The sequence below is a fragment of the Corella eumyota genome, chromosome 1 (genome assembly GCF_963082875.1).
Source record: "Corella eumyota chromosome 1, kaCorEumy4.1, whole genome shotgun sequence".
NCBI classification, from domain to species: domain Eukaryota; kingdom Metazoa; phylum Chordata; class Ascidiacea; order Phlebobranchia; family Corellidae; genus Corella; species Corella eumyota.
This window is the reverse complement of record NC_137490.1, coordinates 16,249,025-16,264,676: the sequence shown is the minus strand read 5'-3', so window position 1 is coordinate 16,264,676 and position 15,652 is coordinate 16,249,025. Positions and strand designations below refer to the sequence as shown.

Genomic DNA, 15,652 nt, shown 5'->3' with positions numbered 1-15,652 from the left:
TTACAAAAAGTATTAAAAAGTTTTCAGCGCACTATTTTGTGTTTGAATCAGAATTTTTTTGTTAAGGTGCAAACCACAAAAATACAATATCTTAAAAGCAATAGAGTAATAGCCAGTTATATTTAATCTATTTTTTTACCTAAGCAAATACTTCAAACCAATTTAATACAAAACTTTCGCTTTCTAAAAATTGAAAAATTGCTTTTAAAAATAACTTTCGAATGACGAAAAGTCATTAATATTGGATGGATGGCCCTCTTTAATGAGGCATATGTATGACTGATCACGTAAAAAACACAAGGATCAAGGAGTAAAAGTACTGACCACTGCCAACTTGGAGAGATTGTGATTTTAGGTAAGTGTTTAACTTTGATAATGCAAGTATGGAAGTCCAGCCTATAATTTACATGACTGGACATGTTGTTACAATGGCCAGTTTTACTGGACTTTAAAGGCAATGTCCATTCAATTACGTAGACAGACAAAGAAAAATGTGTCGTTTTTGTGCTAACTTTATCACACTTAAAATCGGGCAAAACATCGGGTACTTTGATGTCGTTTTGCGGGCGAATTGCTCTCAAATTCCGGCCGCGTGATCGATCAAGTGCCCTTGTCATAGCTTCGGAAAGCGCCAACGTCAAAAAAATCTAATTTTGGTACTAATCGAGGTACAAATATTTTAAATCATCGATTTTAGGTTGTTTTGATTGAGATAGTCGGGTCAAAAAATGTTTAAATGAGCTCTTAACATTAAAGTAGTACTTAAAAGAGCATATCAAATGTTTATGAAAATGCCACAAAAATTCGAACCCGATCGATCTTTTTAGCAGGCAAAATTCACGACGAATGTTATTAAAACAAGATATGTTTTGCCATTGTCAAACATTCACCACCTTTTATCAAACACGCGTACCGAGAAGCTAAAAGCAAAGTTAATCCGCGGATTAATCCATCATTTCTTCGGACGACGTTTACAAGGCAGACAAGACCTTGGCAAACAGTTTCAACCTTTTAATTTCCTGTTTTTGCATAAACATTGACAAAAAAGCGGCGCTAGAACACAACACAGACAAACGCAAAGTCGTCAGAACTCTTCTTCGTATAAACCACACCAGTTGCAACACAAGTACGCCTGTAGTTGTCCAAGTGTTAAGTAAACTCGAGCTATTCATTTCAAACCGGGCTTAACGCAAACTCGGGCCGAGCACGCAAGCTATTTCAAGCTCGTTGTAGTTCGCGTAGCACCTGTGTTTTAAACAAGACAGCAATCGACGTGGGTCGGGGAAAGTGAAAGGACGATCACACTGGTTCAGTTCAGTTGTATCGCTGCGTCACCTAAACAACCTCCGACGGCGAAAAAGCTAAGCAAATATACATAAGTGTCATTCGCCGATGTTCACACGCCATCTATTTATATTTCATTGTTGCATTAAAATATAACATTTAAAAATAAGCACGAGGTCTATCAACAAGACATGTTTTCCAACCGAACTTTTCCTCTTGAATTGCAGTTGTTGTTGAACCAGCAAACTTGGTTATGAGTCAGTGTACTTAGCACTCAAATACATACGAGTATGTTGGTAAGTGTGAGAACGACAATGGTGCTCAAAAATAAAATGTCTGGAACGCAATTACGAGCCGGAAATGGTTTATTGCAGGGTGGCCTGAAAACGAGGATAAACGAAAAACCTAAAAATTTGAAAACCCCGCCCAAATTTTTATACAAAATTTCCAAGCTAGGCCACGTGACTTTTATACATGTCAACATTAAAACAGACATTTCAGTTTAAAAGACGGAAACAGCGTCTGATTGTGGACACGAATGCTAAGTTAAAAGGCATATTTCACCATCAAGTTAAACAGTCTGGAGTTTTGAAGCAAGCATGGCATGTTAATCCCCAAATTAAAGCGATCTTGTCCTTGCCTTTTTTACAGATTGACGCGCGTCACCCGCTATGTCGCCTGTCCGAGTAGTCACGTGACCTTCTTATCACGTGAGGGATTAAGTGACGTCACGAATATGCCTTAACAGTTAAATTTCCCGAGATAGAAAGTTAATTAAGGAATCAATTCGGACGTGCGACAAATCTGGTCGCGATAAAGTAAACTAAACTTGTCCAAAAAAATCGAGATATCGAATGACAGCATATGGCAAGCATGAAACCTTATCGTTTAAGGCTTTGGGGCCACCTCAAAGAAAGTTCGAGGCTTATCTTTAAAAATACTTAAATATCGAAATGTATAAAATTTTTTAAATATATGTAAGGTCTAAAAAGCTAATAACGGCCACGTGAGGAAGAGCATTACATCACAACTATAATCCAATTCAAACAGCCCACATCAAGAGATAACGAACCTTAATCCCAATAACTACTGACTTTAAGTTCTACTGGGTTTTAATTTAGTATCTTGCGGTTTGGGTGCGAAATTTCAAAGCTAAAAATAGCATCGTTTTAGGAGTTTAAAGTATATAGATATAGACCATACAGTATAACATAGCATACACCAATCCCTAATTTAATAATTATTCTATAAGAAGAAATACAAGGCAAAGTCAAATACAAAAAATCAAATTTTTGTCGAAAATGAGCAAGGTATTTACCGTCAAGTGGAAACCAACTTTAATAATTAAATTTTTTTTGTAATAAGTTATTACTAGACATGTAAATATTGTTGTTATTGAATTATCCAATAAAAAAGGGTGGAGCTGTAATATATATTTTTAATTTTAACAGACAAAAGGTGGTTTAATTTTTATGGCTGAAAAAAATTTGTTTAAAAAATTTGTACAACCGGTTTTTCCGTTTTTGAACTTTTTTTTCTAACCTGCTAGTATTATATTGTGTTTTGAATGTAATGCCTATTAAAGGCGCGCGAACCTTAATTAAGGATCCTCAAGAATGTTTAGACAACTAACAAAAACCAAATCAAAAACACAGATTTTGGCAATTAAGTTACAAATATGTTATTTACATTCCTGTTTTAACTTTATAAACAGTTATATCCCCCCCAAAGGCGAAGTACAAATTTTAATTTAAACTAAGTTCGAAATTTGATCACAAAATTAAGGGTTACGGCAAATTATTGTCCGATAAGTGTCGCAGGTTGTACGATTACACAGTTAAAAAGTAGTGAAAATAACCGACTTATTATTCCAAGGTCGTGCGGCGAATTTAAGTGGGCGAGCTTTGATTTGAATTTAAGTGACTTTCAATGTATAAGGGTAACAAATTGTGCTGGTAAATAAGCTGTAATAACATCGAAATAACAGCACTGATTCGCGCATAGAGCAAAAGGTCGTCAATTAAGAAATAACTTTATCAAAACGCATGATTTCAAAACAATTTTACTTAAAAAAACATAAATTTTTTAACCTTAAAATTGCAATGAATACTTAAATACAAAAAATGGTAAACCTTTTTTTGAAATCCACATAAATCGAAGTGGTCATTTGTTAACACATTGTTCAATATAAAGTGGACTTAAATGCTTGTGTGTTTACAACAATAAGAAGTGACCCGGTCACAGGTTAGACTAGGGTTCCGGTCAGTTTTAAAGTGGGGATTTTATTCGCTTAATCTCCCCTTAATTTTGTTTGTCCTTATAAAATTAAGTATCCACGTAATTCTTAATTGTAAAAATAAAATCCATCAAAGTAATTTTTAAATGTAGTTATCTTAAAAACGAATTAAAAATTTCAATAGAAATGTTTATAATAAAATATTTTATAACCAAAACGCAAACCTAGCGTAAAATGTTTATAACAATTAAAACATGATTTTTGCTTGTTGTAATAAGATAATTTTTAATTGGTTATTAAAAAAAATAAAATCGAATTTTAAATCCCGATTTCGCGAAATTACTTAAAAAAATCGTGCACGCGTGTTAGTTGGTTGTTTACCCCAATCCCTTCAACCGAAACCACCTCTAAATAAGTCGTGCAAATTTGCGCACTCTTTTCTTTGAAATACCGATGAAAAAAAATGTTGTCGTAAAGTTTGGGCATTCCCCGATAGATGTTATTTTTAATAACTCGATGGGATTTGGCGCGTATTGGTTGGTGTCCATTATCGACCAAACGCACGTCATTGTCCACTACAGACCACTTTATTTAATTGTTAAGGGTATTAGTAATAAATGAATCACGCAATTTAAAAGGAAAAAAAAAAAAACATTTTTAAAAAATATTAAATCTAATTTTTTTTTTGAAATCGTAATATTGCCTTACAAATAAAAAGCAGAGCTGCATAAAGATTTTAATATTTATATAGCCGCTGAAGGTCGATACAGAGTAAGTTTTCCATACAATATTGCTTAAAATACGAGAAAAAAACGTCACTCTCTTGCATTTTAAACTCATTTGCTTTATGTGGTTAACACAGTGTAAATATTAAAACATTAAAAAAGATAAAAATAGAATCCATTATCACAAAAATATATTAAGAAAATTTTAAAGTTAAATGTGTATTTTAATAGACTATTGTTGTTTTTAATTACCGCAAAAAAACCGGCAAGGTTAAAAATAGTTGCAGTTCTAGAAATTACCATTCCAATACAAACAATAATCTAAACTATTGTCATAATATTCATTTACCAATAGAGACGATTGCACGCGATTTAAATGAAATTTTATTACGCGAAATAAAATTTTGTTATGGGAAAAGTTAAAGCGTTATGCATCAAGGCTAATTACTTTAAAAAAAACTTTATTTTTTGTAATAAGTCTTGGTAACTACGACAAACTTTAAATATTATGGTTCTAAACATCTGTTAACCGAAGTGTTTATATAATAACTAGCGTTTAATTTGTGACAATGAAAAGTAACGCTACCGCAGACGTCAGGTTTTTAAATGTGACTGAACGCAAACTTCAAAAAAAAAGTTTAATAAAAAAATTAAAAAGGAAAACATCACGTGACCATAAATATTTTTAAATGCCACATTATCAAAACCCTGTAATTATTCTCCAAGCCCACACGGAATTTGATGTAAAAAATTGCGTGCCAAAATTTCGATCTAATTTTAAAAATTCCAAAGATTTTGGTTGCGAATGATTTGCGGTCTGAAATAGCTGGCATCATCGCCATAACTGTTGCATGCAACCATACAATAACCTACACATCCCTACAAAAATAACTTTTTGTATATCGTTCAAGTAGCCCCATCAAAGAAAGCATCTTCCAAGAATATCAACACAACGTTGGTGGCTTAAACGTGTTGCCATAACATATTTGTTTGCAGTACGTCGCTAGGACTTTCACAGGGAAGCGTGTATGCGTTTAAAGTAGCAAAATCACAACAAAAGGAAACGTTATCAGACGCGTGAAAAAGAGACGACACAAAATTTCAAAGTGTCAAATTTGCAGCGACCTATGCCGGGCTTTCGCGGGATTACGGTCGGCACCTGTTGTTTACGGTAGAAGTGAAATTTATTGATCTTCGAAGGAGGAAACTCGAGATGCAAAATATAATCCGCGGCATAACGCAGAGTTCACACTTCAAGTTATGTGTAAATTTACGACTTTAAACGATAAAGAACTATTATCGATCACAGCATGAAATTATATGAGCCATCTACGTAGAAGATATTGTACTTTAATTTTGAACCCTTACCTTAAAATACGTTTGATGCAGTGGCACTGGACATACCGATTAACATACCGCATAAGCCTGGTATAAAGATGTTAACTATGCGTGAATTGACATGGTTTAATAGTGTATAAATAGATCAGATCAGTTTAATACCCGCGAATAAAATCGAATATAATTTATCTGAGATTTAGGTTGACCACTTTGGCTTTAAAAACAAACATGCTTGCTTACTGCCTTTGAAACCCGACCAAAAAGCATTTTTTTTAGGAATTTTCGTGTTTACAAGCATTTTAACGATGAGGCACGTAACATGTGACGTCATTTCTCTTCAGATATCTGTGAGATGAGTCAAAAGTTTGTAAGTTTTGTCAGAAGCTGGGCTGGGTTTAATATTGTGCGACGGGCGCCAGCCTGTATGTTTGTTTTAGCGATTACAGCAAACTGTTCCCGTAACGAAAATCTTTCAGTTTAAAGAATTCGCAAATGAATTAAGCAATTAAGGGATTTGTTCAAAAGCCAGAAACATACGCTTGGTAGCTTGCCAATGTACTTATACGGAACAAAATTGGCCTTGTAAGTCTTATGTTGTGTATACAAAACAAAACCAGGCTAATTTCAGGTCGATCCATCAAGAGTCAGGTCGATCCATTGCATAAAAAGTGATATGTAGTGGTTAGAAAGGCAATACCCAGTTTTGAAACCTAATAGCGGAGAAACCCAATCCCATGGCGCAAATTTGGTCTTGAGCACATTAATATTCTTCTTATTAGACATGACGTGAATGTGATCTTGCGTCGACACAAGGGCTGAAAGATAACAGTGACAGTTCCAAGGGCCTTTACGTCATGTCAAGGCGCCCATGTTTAACAAAGTGATCGACGCGTGGCTACCCAAGGCCTAACTTTTGCCACAAATATCATCAAGTACCCTGTCTGTTAACGCCTGGTATTTAACCTCGTTGTTTCAACACGAAGCACGCGAAGAAATTCCGACAATTGAAAGTCATCGAAATGGTCATTCTTAAACAATGGAGGCATTGCGTTTTTGATTGTAAATCACTTTTAGGCTATCAAAACACAGCTATCTTGCTTTTGAGATATAACAATAGTTCCCAATACATAGAAACCAAAAAACGCGCGCACGCATCCCAAAATTTTAAACTACTCGACTAATTTTACGTTTTAAAACAACACATAACCCAAGTACTTGTATGATTAATCCCTAGGTGTTCGGCCAGCCGTGTCACGTGACAAGGTGGCCGGTTGTATGCTCTATTGCACCACAAAGTCATTGCAAGCCTTATCAGTCACCTCACACCATAGTTATAACTTAATTACGAGCTAAAAATGCAAGCAAATTCAACAACTCGTTAAACAACCCCGACTAAATGTGATGTATAGTTTGGGTTGTACATGTTTTACAACAAAGGCCCCCTTTATATTGGTTATTAGATTAATTATACTTAATTAGACTTATTGCAAGTTTGGGTCAATCAGCACACCTATATTTTTGCACTTTATCGCAAAAAAATTCATTTTTGACAGTCTGAAATAAATTTAAAATTAGGCTTACCGGCATCTCGGACTGTGAAGGTGAACACGTCACTAGTAGCGTTCGTATTAGGGTTCAATATGTAATAAATTCCCATCGAATCAATGTCACCTAAAACAAACAAAAACAAAGTTTATTAAACCGAAGAAATCAGCGGTTCACCACCTAATGACAAAATTTTAATATTTTAACATTAAGGCACCGAAACAAAATATGTTATTCGTCTTTTTAAGACATTGGACCCAATTTTGAAAACCCACGTATTACGTCAAATGTTTACGTTCGTGTTCGCTTACAAGCAAGTATCAGGTAGTTTTCTAATTTATCATTGTCTTAGCAGCTTCTAAAATAAGCATCGCGTCTACAGTTAGTGCACAAAATCAATAAGAATATCCACTTTATATGAAATTCTCAAGTGCATCTTAAATGAGGTTGGATAATTAACCCTCTGCCTACCAAACGCGTAATACCAATACACAAACGGTCGACAGTGGGTTATAAACTTGCTTTGATGTGTGTGTTTGTGCACTTAAAAGACTTAGGGCGGAAAAATCGAGTAAGGGTTATCAGTAGTTATATAGAGTAAGTGCATCAATACATACTTATGAAAGAGGCGGCTCAAGTAGAACTCAATCAAAGCACAAAGTAGACTCTAAGTGACAAGGTTAATACCACAACAATATAGATCTTAATCCCTTTGTCGTTTTTTTTTGATGAAATTACGACAGCAGAGCTACCATAATTAGCGGGTTAATGTAAGTAATACTTGATTAAATTGGAGTGGCAAAAAGTGGGATTAGTTTTATTAAAATTTATTTTTTGGAAAATATTTTTTTAATTTTCGAATGCAATTTAAGGTCCATAGGCGTATTTTAAATTAGCCTAACCAGCGTACGACCCTTACCTATTTGCCCACGTTAAAAATACCAGCTACCGCTTTAAATGTAGTTTAAAAGAACAGTTTTCCAGTAACACCGAGTAAACGCCCTTGCGTGACTTAAACGTTGGACCCTGCTTTAGCAAATGATAAATTGCTTTTATATCAACAAATACGTAAAGTAGTGTTCAATACGGTAATCACATACGTCCAATATTGACCAAAACACGCAATCATAACAGAATGTGTACGCACGTCGCAGTTTAAACAAAAATGCTGGACCTTCACTGTCCTATCAAAGCAAATACTTGTAAAATTTTGTGCCAGCATAATTTGGAATTTTGTGCCAGCATAATTTGGATACTTCAGATATATTAAACAGTTTACAATTAAACAAAGCGTGTACTTTAATTTATAGGGTTTAATTTAGCCGTTACTAAGATACATAACGTTTTTGATAACGACTTATATATAACCTGGCAACAAATGTGTGTACTTGTAACGAATTATTGATAATTTCGAAATTCCTAATAAGGATCGTTTTACAAAATTCAGGTTTAAATTTATCGTTTGTGTGATCTTCGGCGGAAGTGAAATATTTTTGTCTACAGTAAGCTAATACTAATTATATTAATAGTTTGAGTAGAGCGAAGTATTTCTCTTTACCCCTTTAGTTTAATTATTCCAAAAATTACTAAAATCTTAAAATTATAAAAACCATAAGAAAACCAGCAATTACCTTGAGTGAAATTGGTTAATGGTTCGTCTTCTTCGTTCAAGATATTTACTATTTTTCCATATTGAGCCGGTTTTGTGATGACGTAGGTCAAAGCGCTGACGTTAGAATCTCGGTCATCTGCGCGCAGGATCTTTTTCGTTATGCGGAATCCCTTGTCTCCGCTTGGAAGCTCGGAAACAGTAGGAGCACCGCGATTCAACAACATCTGTGGCACTCCGTTATCCACGGACGCGATAACAATATCAAGACGCTGTGGCTCTTCCGTTGTGTGGACAGTGTTAGGAAAAACATAGAAATCGTCGTGGGTACCATCCGTGACTACGAAGGAGAATGAATCTGCAACCGTTTCCGATCCGTCGTGCTTATAACTGATCCGGTTTTCGTTAAGGTCTTCCACTGTAAAATCGCGGACAACTTGATCCTCGTCTTTGAGGATTTTTCCGTGGACTGGTATTTGTGTGATGTGTACGGATAGGAGATTGTCCAAGGTGTCGTAATCTTCAACTAAAAACAATATCAGTGTTTGTATTAAATTTTTTTTATTTATCCTCGATGTAAAAAGGTCGATTTTACAATCTTAGCATAGAGTAGCATTTGTATTGGCTTAGCAGAAAATTCATACCGTTTATAATACAAAATACAAAAAATAACAGAATTTTTTTAATCATATTTTAAGATTACCTTTTAGCTCAAACGGTGTAATCAACTTTGAGCCTCCTTCTTTAACAGTGACCGGACTGATGGTCACTATAGGTTTCTTGTTGTCCACATCAGCGATGGAGATTCGAAATGTTCTGTAAACCGGGTTTAAACCATCGGTGACCTCAAATTCAAAACTATCCATTTTTATTTCGTCTTCTTCTGTATGAACATATTGGACCTTGTTTCCTGAAAAATGGGAGGGGGTAGTTAGAAATTTATAAAAAAGTATTTAAATATTATTAAAATAGTTATTTAAAGCAATAAAGTAACAATAAATCAGCTTTGAACACAAATTATCCCATTTCATTCAAAATTAAACCATTTTTAAACAAGTGACCCATGTTTTAATACTTTTACCTGCTAAATCAAGTTGTGTAAAAGTTGAAATTGGAACTCCTGGTCTGTCAGTTAATTCCAAGTGACCTCTGCTTGGTTCTTGTGCTATTGTAAAAACCAATCTCTCGTCCGCACTGTTAAGGTCGGCTGTGCTTAAAATAGCTGCAAAATAAATTCAAAAAATCAAACATAATGCTTATTTTTAACAGAAAAAACAGATTTTAAAATCTTAATCATGTTATACAAACTAAAAAGTTTAATTACTTAGTCAAAAAATCCTAACAATGTCAATATGTTTTCAGTAGATCTTATAGTTAAAAAGTTAGTAAAAAATGACATAAAAATATTGGATCAAAGAAGTTTATCGACCTACTAAATAATCTAGATCATCTAACTTACACAGGAGCGTACCAGTTTGGCTCGTAAAATATATATAACTTAAAACACCTGTTTTGACATAAAAGACTGCCCGATGGCAACCAAATCTGTCTAAACAAGCATGTTGTTTACACGGTAGTTAAAGAAAGACAAACATATGTTTAAACCTTCTGGGTTTCTTTGTAAATTGGGTTTTAGAATTTGTAGAAAACTGGGTTTAAAATTTATGGAAAAATGTCGCAAAAAAGTCCAACTTACAAGTAGTTAAAGTGACCCTCCCTCCTTCTTTCAAGGTTACTCCTTTGTTGATGACGTCAGGGAATAGCATATCCATATAAGCAACGTTAACGTAGAAGTACCGGTCTATGAGTGGATTAAAGCCATCGGTGACGTCAAACTTGATGAGATCACGCACTCCTTCTTGTCCTAATAAGAAAAAAAAAATTTTAATAAAAAAATTGAAATTTTGATATTTTTCAGGAGAATGTTTTTAAAAACCTGCGAATTCCTTTGCAAAGATTTTAAATTTAAAATTGCGTCAACTAGGACCATTTTGTGATCAAATTACGAGCAAGTGGACTAAAATATTAAATATCACGTGTTTTTAGGAAGTTATAATATAACTTACACAATTTTAAACACAAATTTTCAGCACTTAAAATAAACGTGTGTTTAACTGTATGAGTCATAGAGTTAAAAATTTACAAAACGATGCTTTATTTTTAGAAGCAGATAGCTAAATATATTTATTTTCACGTTATAAACGGAAAAACTTAAAATGATATAAGTCATTAAAAGCACTTAAAAAGACATGTTATTAAAAGATTACAATCGAAGTTTTTTTCCTTATTTAAATAATTTTATTTATCTATTAAAAGTAGATGCGTTAAAATGACATCAAAAAAAGGAGTTCTAATTAACTCAGTTGCATTGCGTTGGAACCTTAATTTAAAACGGATAAACCCTTTCTAAAAATACCGAATACACAATTAGCGCTTGGCACATGGGAATGTTTACACCCTCACTTGAACGTTTGTTGTGGTCACGTGACTTTTGAAATCACGTGACGTCGCGTGCCGACAGCTGAAGAAATTCGATAAATAATTAGAGTCGAGACGTGGTTTCAAGTCGGTTTATGTGCTCAGAAGTGTGTAAAAGCCGAAGGTAATCACTTGGATTTTTATGGAATTTTCGGCACGCCTTGAAAATTGCCTAATTTTCTTGGAAATGTGTTTTGGCGTTGAAAAATGACAACCACACGCAAGATATAGGGCTCAAACATGCAGTAAAAACAATTTTTGAGCAAATATACAAGCCCATACCCTTAACCACGTGATTACAGGCCGAGTCGAAACGCGTCATCTGAGTTCGTACACTTAAAAACCGATTTCAAACCTTTATGCGCGACCGCAACGTATTTCAAACGCGATTTGCTGTCAAAGAGTTACGTTGAGTGATCACAGGGTATTGTGTTCCACTAGAAGTGTTGTATACAAACACCAACCACGAATTTTCAAAGCCTTAAGTCGTTGAAAGTTGTGCTTAGTTTACACAGGCAGAGGCTCGCCGATTTGTTACGATTTTGTGGTTTGCAGGCGATAATGTTATGTCATAATCAAACAAGTGAAAATGCCAAGTTTTACGGATGACAGCATGTTTTCATCGTTAAGACATTCCGGGAAAATGTGATTTGTGGTAATGCACGTGTTGTGGTAATGCACAACAGGTTTCCTTATTTTGTATTTTAGTAGATTTTTGTCACTTTTTACAAGGTACGACATCTATTTTATTGTAACAAGTGTAGAATATGGGATGGGTATGTATATCAGGTCAAAATTAAAAACCGTATTCCTTAAAATCCAACGATTAAAAACCACAACACTCATGGTAATTCAGCTTTTACATTAAATCTAAAAGCTGAATTAAACAAACAAAAATCTATAACATTGTATTTACTATAAAAATCTCCAAACTACACAAAAAGAGTGTCAGTCTGAGAACTACTATAAGGTATTTAAGATATGGGTGTGTTTAGGAATAATATGACGCTATCCCTAGATACCATTTACACATGTCGCTACACCTTATCTCAATGGCGATAAATTAGGAATTAAACACAATGCCAATACGTGTGCCTAAATTGGGCGCATCTATTCAAAGCACAATGTTGAGTTATAAACCAATATTTATATACCATACAGCACGCCACTGTGTTACACGCTTTTGAAATTGAACGCCCACAGGGAATTTAAAGGGTGTGGCCGTAAAAATTAAAGAAAACTTTTAAACTATATTTAAAATACTAATACCCAAAATTAACTTTTAAATCTACATTTTATTAATTATCCTCAAATGTACGAACCAGTGTGAGTATAGCTGATCCTGCCATCGTCCACGTCGGATTGCGTAAAATTGTCTCCGACGCCCAGGGTTCGAATCCTGCCATTGACATCGGTGAAATTAAGCTGCCCATGTTGCGATGGGAAGGTGATGACGTATGTGAGATATTTGTCTTCAGAGTCAAGGTCAGTTGCCTGGCAACAAAATTCGTCAGTGATTAAGAGTATATTGAACATTAACATAAAAGAATTTTTTTTTACTGGTACAGTTAAACTATTTTGTTGACATAACTACGAAAAACAGTTGGAATACCTATGTCTATTCCGCACGCTATGTTATGTTTAGTCACGTGACCATTGTGGTTTTCTAACAACAAAACAGCGTAGCGTCGTCAGAAAAGAATATTAAAATTGGGACTTTCCCCAATAAATATGATTAGTTAAAGTTTTGTTAATAGTAACAAAAAAAATCGAATCTTACATCTCGCGGATGAATACTGAAAATTCCGACACACTATTTCCGCCACCGCCTCTGCTATTAATCCGCCGTCAGTGGGGCGTAAAATTAGCGGGGGCGACATATAATTATGGATCGCGTATCAATAGTGCACAGCGACTCGTCAGCTGTCAATCAAACGAAAAGAGCGGGCTGCCTGTCATAACGTTAACGTTTATACAACTTTATTCAAGAATTTAACGAACTTAAGTCTTTTTTAACCGCTTGCGCTTACTTAATATAGTTTTAAAATTAAGAGTTATTTTTTAATGTACGCGTGGTTTACACTTTGATAAAATCGCAATTTAACTTAATTGATTATTTGCTTTCTACTCACGTGGAAAGTCACGTGAGCAATTACTTACGCTTGGTTTCGTCTTAATTTGCACAAACATGTAATGCTTCGGTAATTCGGCCCAAAAACAACTCGAAAAAAACATTCAACATATACTATCTACCAACAGTGCCTAATATAAGATTCAATCAACAACATAAACGTTTCAATATCATTAATGTATAAGCCTTATAAATATGATTAATTGTATCGGTATGTAACCGTATTTTGAGTCTTAATCTGAAGGCATATTAGTTCAACTAGAGGCATTCGTATAATCGTGGCGCTACTATTAATCTATGATTAAAACCTGTAGATTAGAAAACCACATAGATTTTCACTTGTACTAAGTTGAAACTAAGCGAGAACTGCGGTTAGGTCACAAAGGGTGATTGTTTGTAGCCTAACAATGCATGTATTGTTACGTTTGTTTGTACTTACTGCCAGTTTTACTTAACGTCGTTAAACGTTTTTAATTGCCACTAACAGTTTAAATTTGTAATTAGGATTTGGTCATCAGAAGTTTAAAGGGTTATTAGTTATTTAAATTGTAAAACTAACAGTTTGGTATATAAGAAAATAAACTGGATTTAGGTTGATTAAGATATTATTTTGAAAACCGCGGATTTACACAATAGCATACCCTTAAATTTTGTTAACAAAGCCACGATGATATAACATATACAGCTATTATCACAATTTACACCCCTACTTAAGTTTTAATCCCTAAAACCCTCTGCTAAGTTAATTTACCAACAACGTATCGTCAAAATACGAAACCTTAATCCCTCATAAATAAACATACATTTAAGAACAATTTGTAGCTGTATATCATACATAATCTCAACGTAAACGCAAGGTTATATCAATAAATACCTTAAGAACGTTACACGAACAGAAAAAAATCACAAATCGCATGTTCAATCGAATGTTAAAAGATAACTAAAGTTTAGTCAACAAAATAATAAACTGGGCCCAGCAAAAAATTTTAAATTATGTAAAAAAATATTATAACAAGTCCGGTAGTGTGGTCATGGCAGCGGATTACGAGCCGAAAGGTTTCGTGTTCGAACCGCACCATTGCCACACTATTGGCCCTTGAGCCCGGCGTTTACGGATAGCTCAAACACGTCACAACAGCACACCCCTACCCAATAAAAATTTAAAACCTATCACCTTAAGGTGATATGGAAAAAAAAATAAATAAAAAAAAATATATATAACAAGTTAGTTTTAAGCATAAATATTTTTTATAACCTACCTTCAGTGCGTTAGCTCCAATTACTTTTGTTTCTTCGATCTCCACATCAATTCCATTATTTATCGTCATCCTCGGCGTTTCGTCGTCGACCGGGATCACTGTGATGGGGATTACCCGTGACGTCACGTGCTCGCCGTCGCTAACCTGGATCTCGAACTTGTCTTCGGTGGTTTCCGTGTCGTCATGACGATACTCGATGTCACTTCCGGTGGCAACGTCACGGAGCGAAAAACTGTCGACCTCGATCGGCTCTCCACCGTTCTGTGACGTCATAAACAATATTTTACAAAAAAAATTAAAATTTATAAATAATTTTTTTAAATTGTTAAAAAATTTACCGATCTGACAAAAACCCCGTTCTGGGGCTTCTCTAAAATCGTAAAGATAAGTTGGTCCTCCGGAACGTCGTCATCTTCCGCGTTTAACTTCGGTAGATCGATCGTCAGAATTCCTCCCTCTTCCACCACAAACTCGGTGTTGTATAATCTCGGAGTCTCGTCGTTTACTGTAAAAAAAATGTTTTTGAAAAATAAAAAAAAAAATAAAAAATAAAAAATTTTTAGAAAATTTGTTTAAAATATTTTTACTCGCATTTTTTTTACTAATATACAATTTAACTTCACCAATTGTTTTTTATTTATTGTATATAGCAAAAATGTAAATAAATACAGTATGTTAAATATTAAAAAATTATTAAAATAGTAAGTACACTAATTGTGTTATGTTTCTATTTAACTTGAATCAAAGAGACTATTATCTATTGTTCATAATAAAATCCACAAACAACATTAATATAAGTGGCAAGAACTGTTCGAACATAAAACCAATATTTGTTTTAGGAATATTTCAAAGGTATTGTTGTCGGTTAGTCGAAGTCAAAGCCTCATTATCTCAACACGAAACACATTAAATATGTTTATCAGGTGTTGATTTTAAAGCGGTGTGCAAACTTTAGAAAAGTATCTGTTGCAAAATAATGAGACCAGTGCGGTAGGCAAGAAAAAACAAATCGTTTTTTTCACAGTAATTTCAAGAACGCTTTAAAAA

The 15,652-nt window shown here is 34.2% G+C and overlaps 1 protein-coding gene across 1 annotated transcript in view; it reads right to left on the bottom strand.

Moving 5' to 3' along the window:
• The window catches only part of LOC145763916 (FRAS1-related extracellular matrix protein 2-like), a 38,353-nt gene that overhangs the window by 15,087 nt on the left and 7,614 nt on the right, over positions 1-15,652 (bottom strand). Inside the window, exons 12-19 of the mRNA XM_082575470.1 lie at positions 14,944-15,110; positions 14,606-14,866; positions 12,538-12,709; positions 10,434-10,601; positions 9,819-9,959; positions 9,441-9,647; positions 8,760-9,263; positions 7,165-7,254 (exon numbers count right to left, since the gene is read on the bottom strand). Coding sequence (XP_082431596.1) covers positions 7,165-7,254; positions 8,760-9,263; positions 9,441-9,647; positions 9,819-9,959; positions 10,434-10,601; positions 12,538-12,709; positions 14,606-14,866; positions 14,944-15,110 — 1,710 coding nt within the window. The remainder of the gene's footprint in view (positions 1-7,164; positions 7,255-8,759; positions 9,264-9,440; positions 9,648-9,818; positions 9,960-10,433; positions 10,602-12,537; positions 12,710-14,605; positions 14,867-14,943; positions 15,111-15,652) is intronic.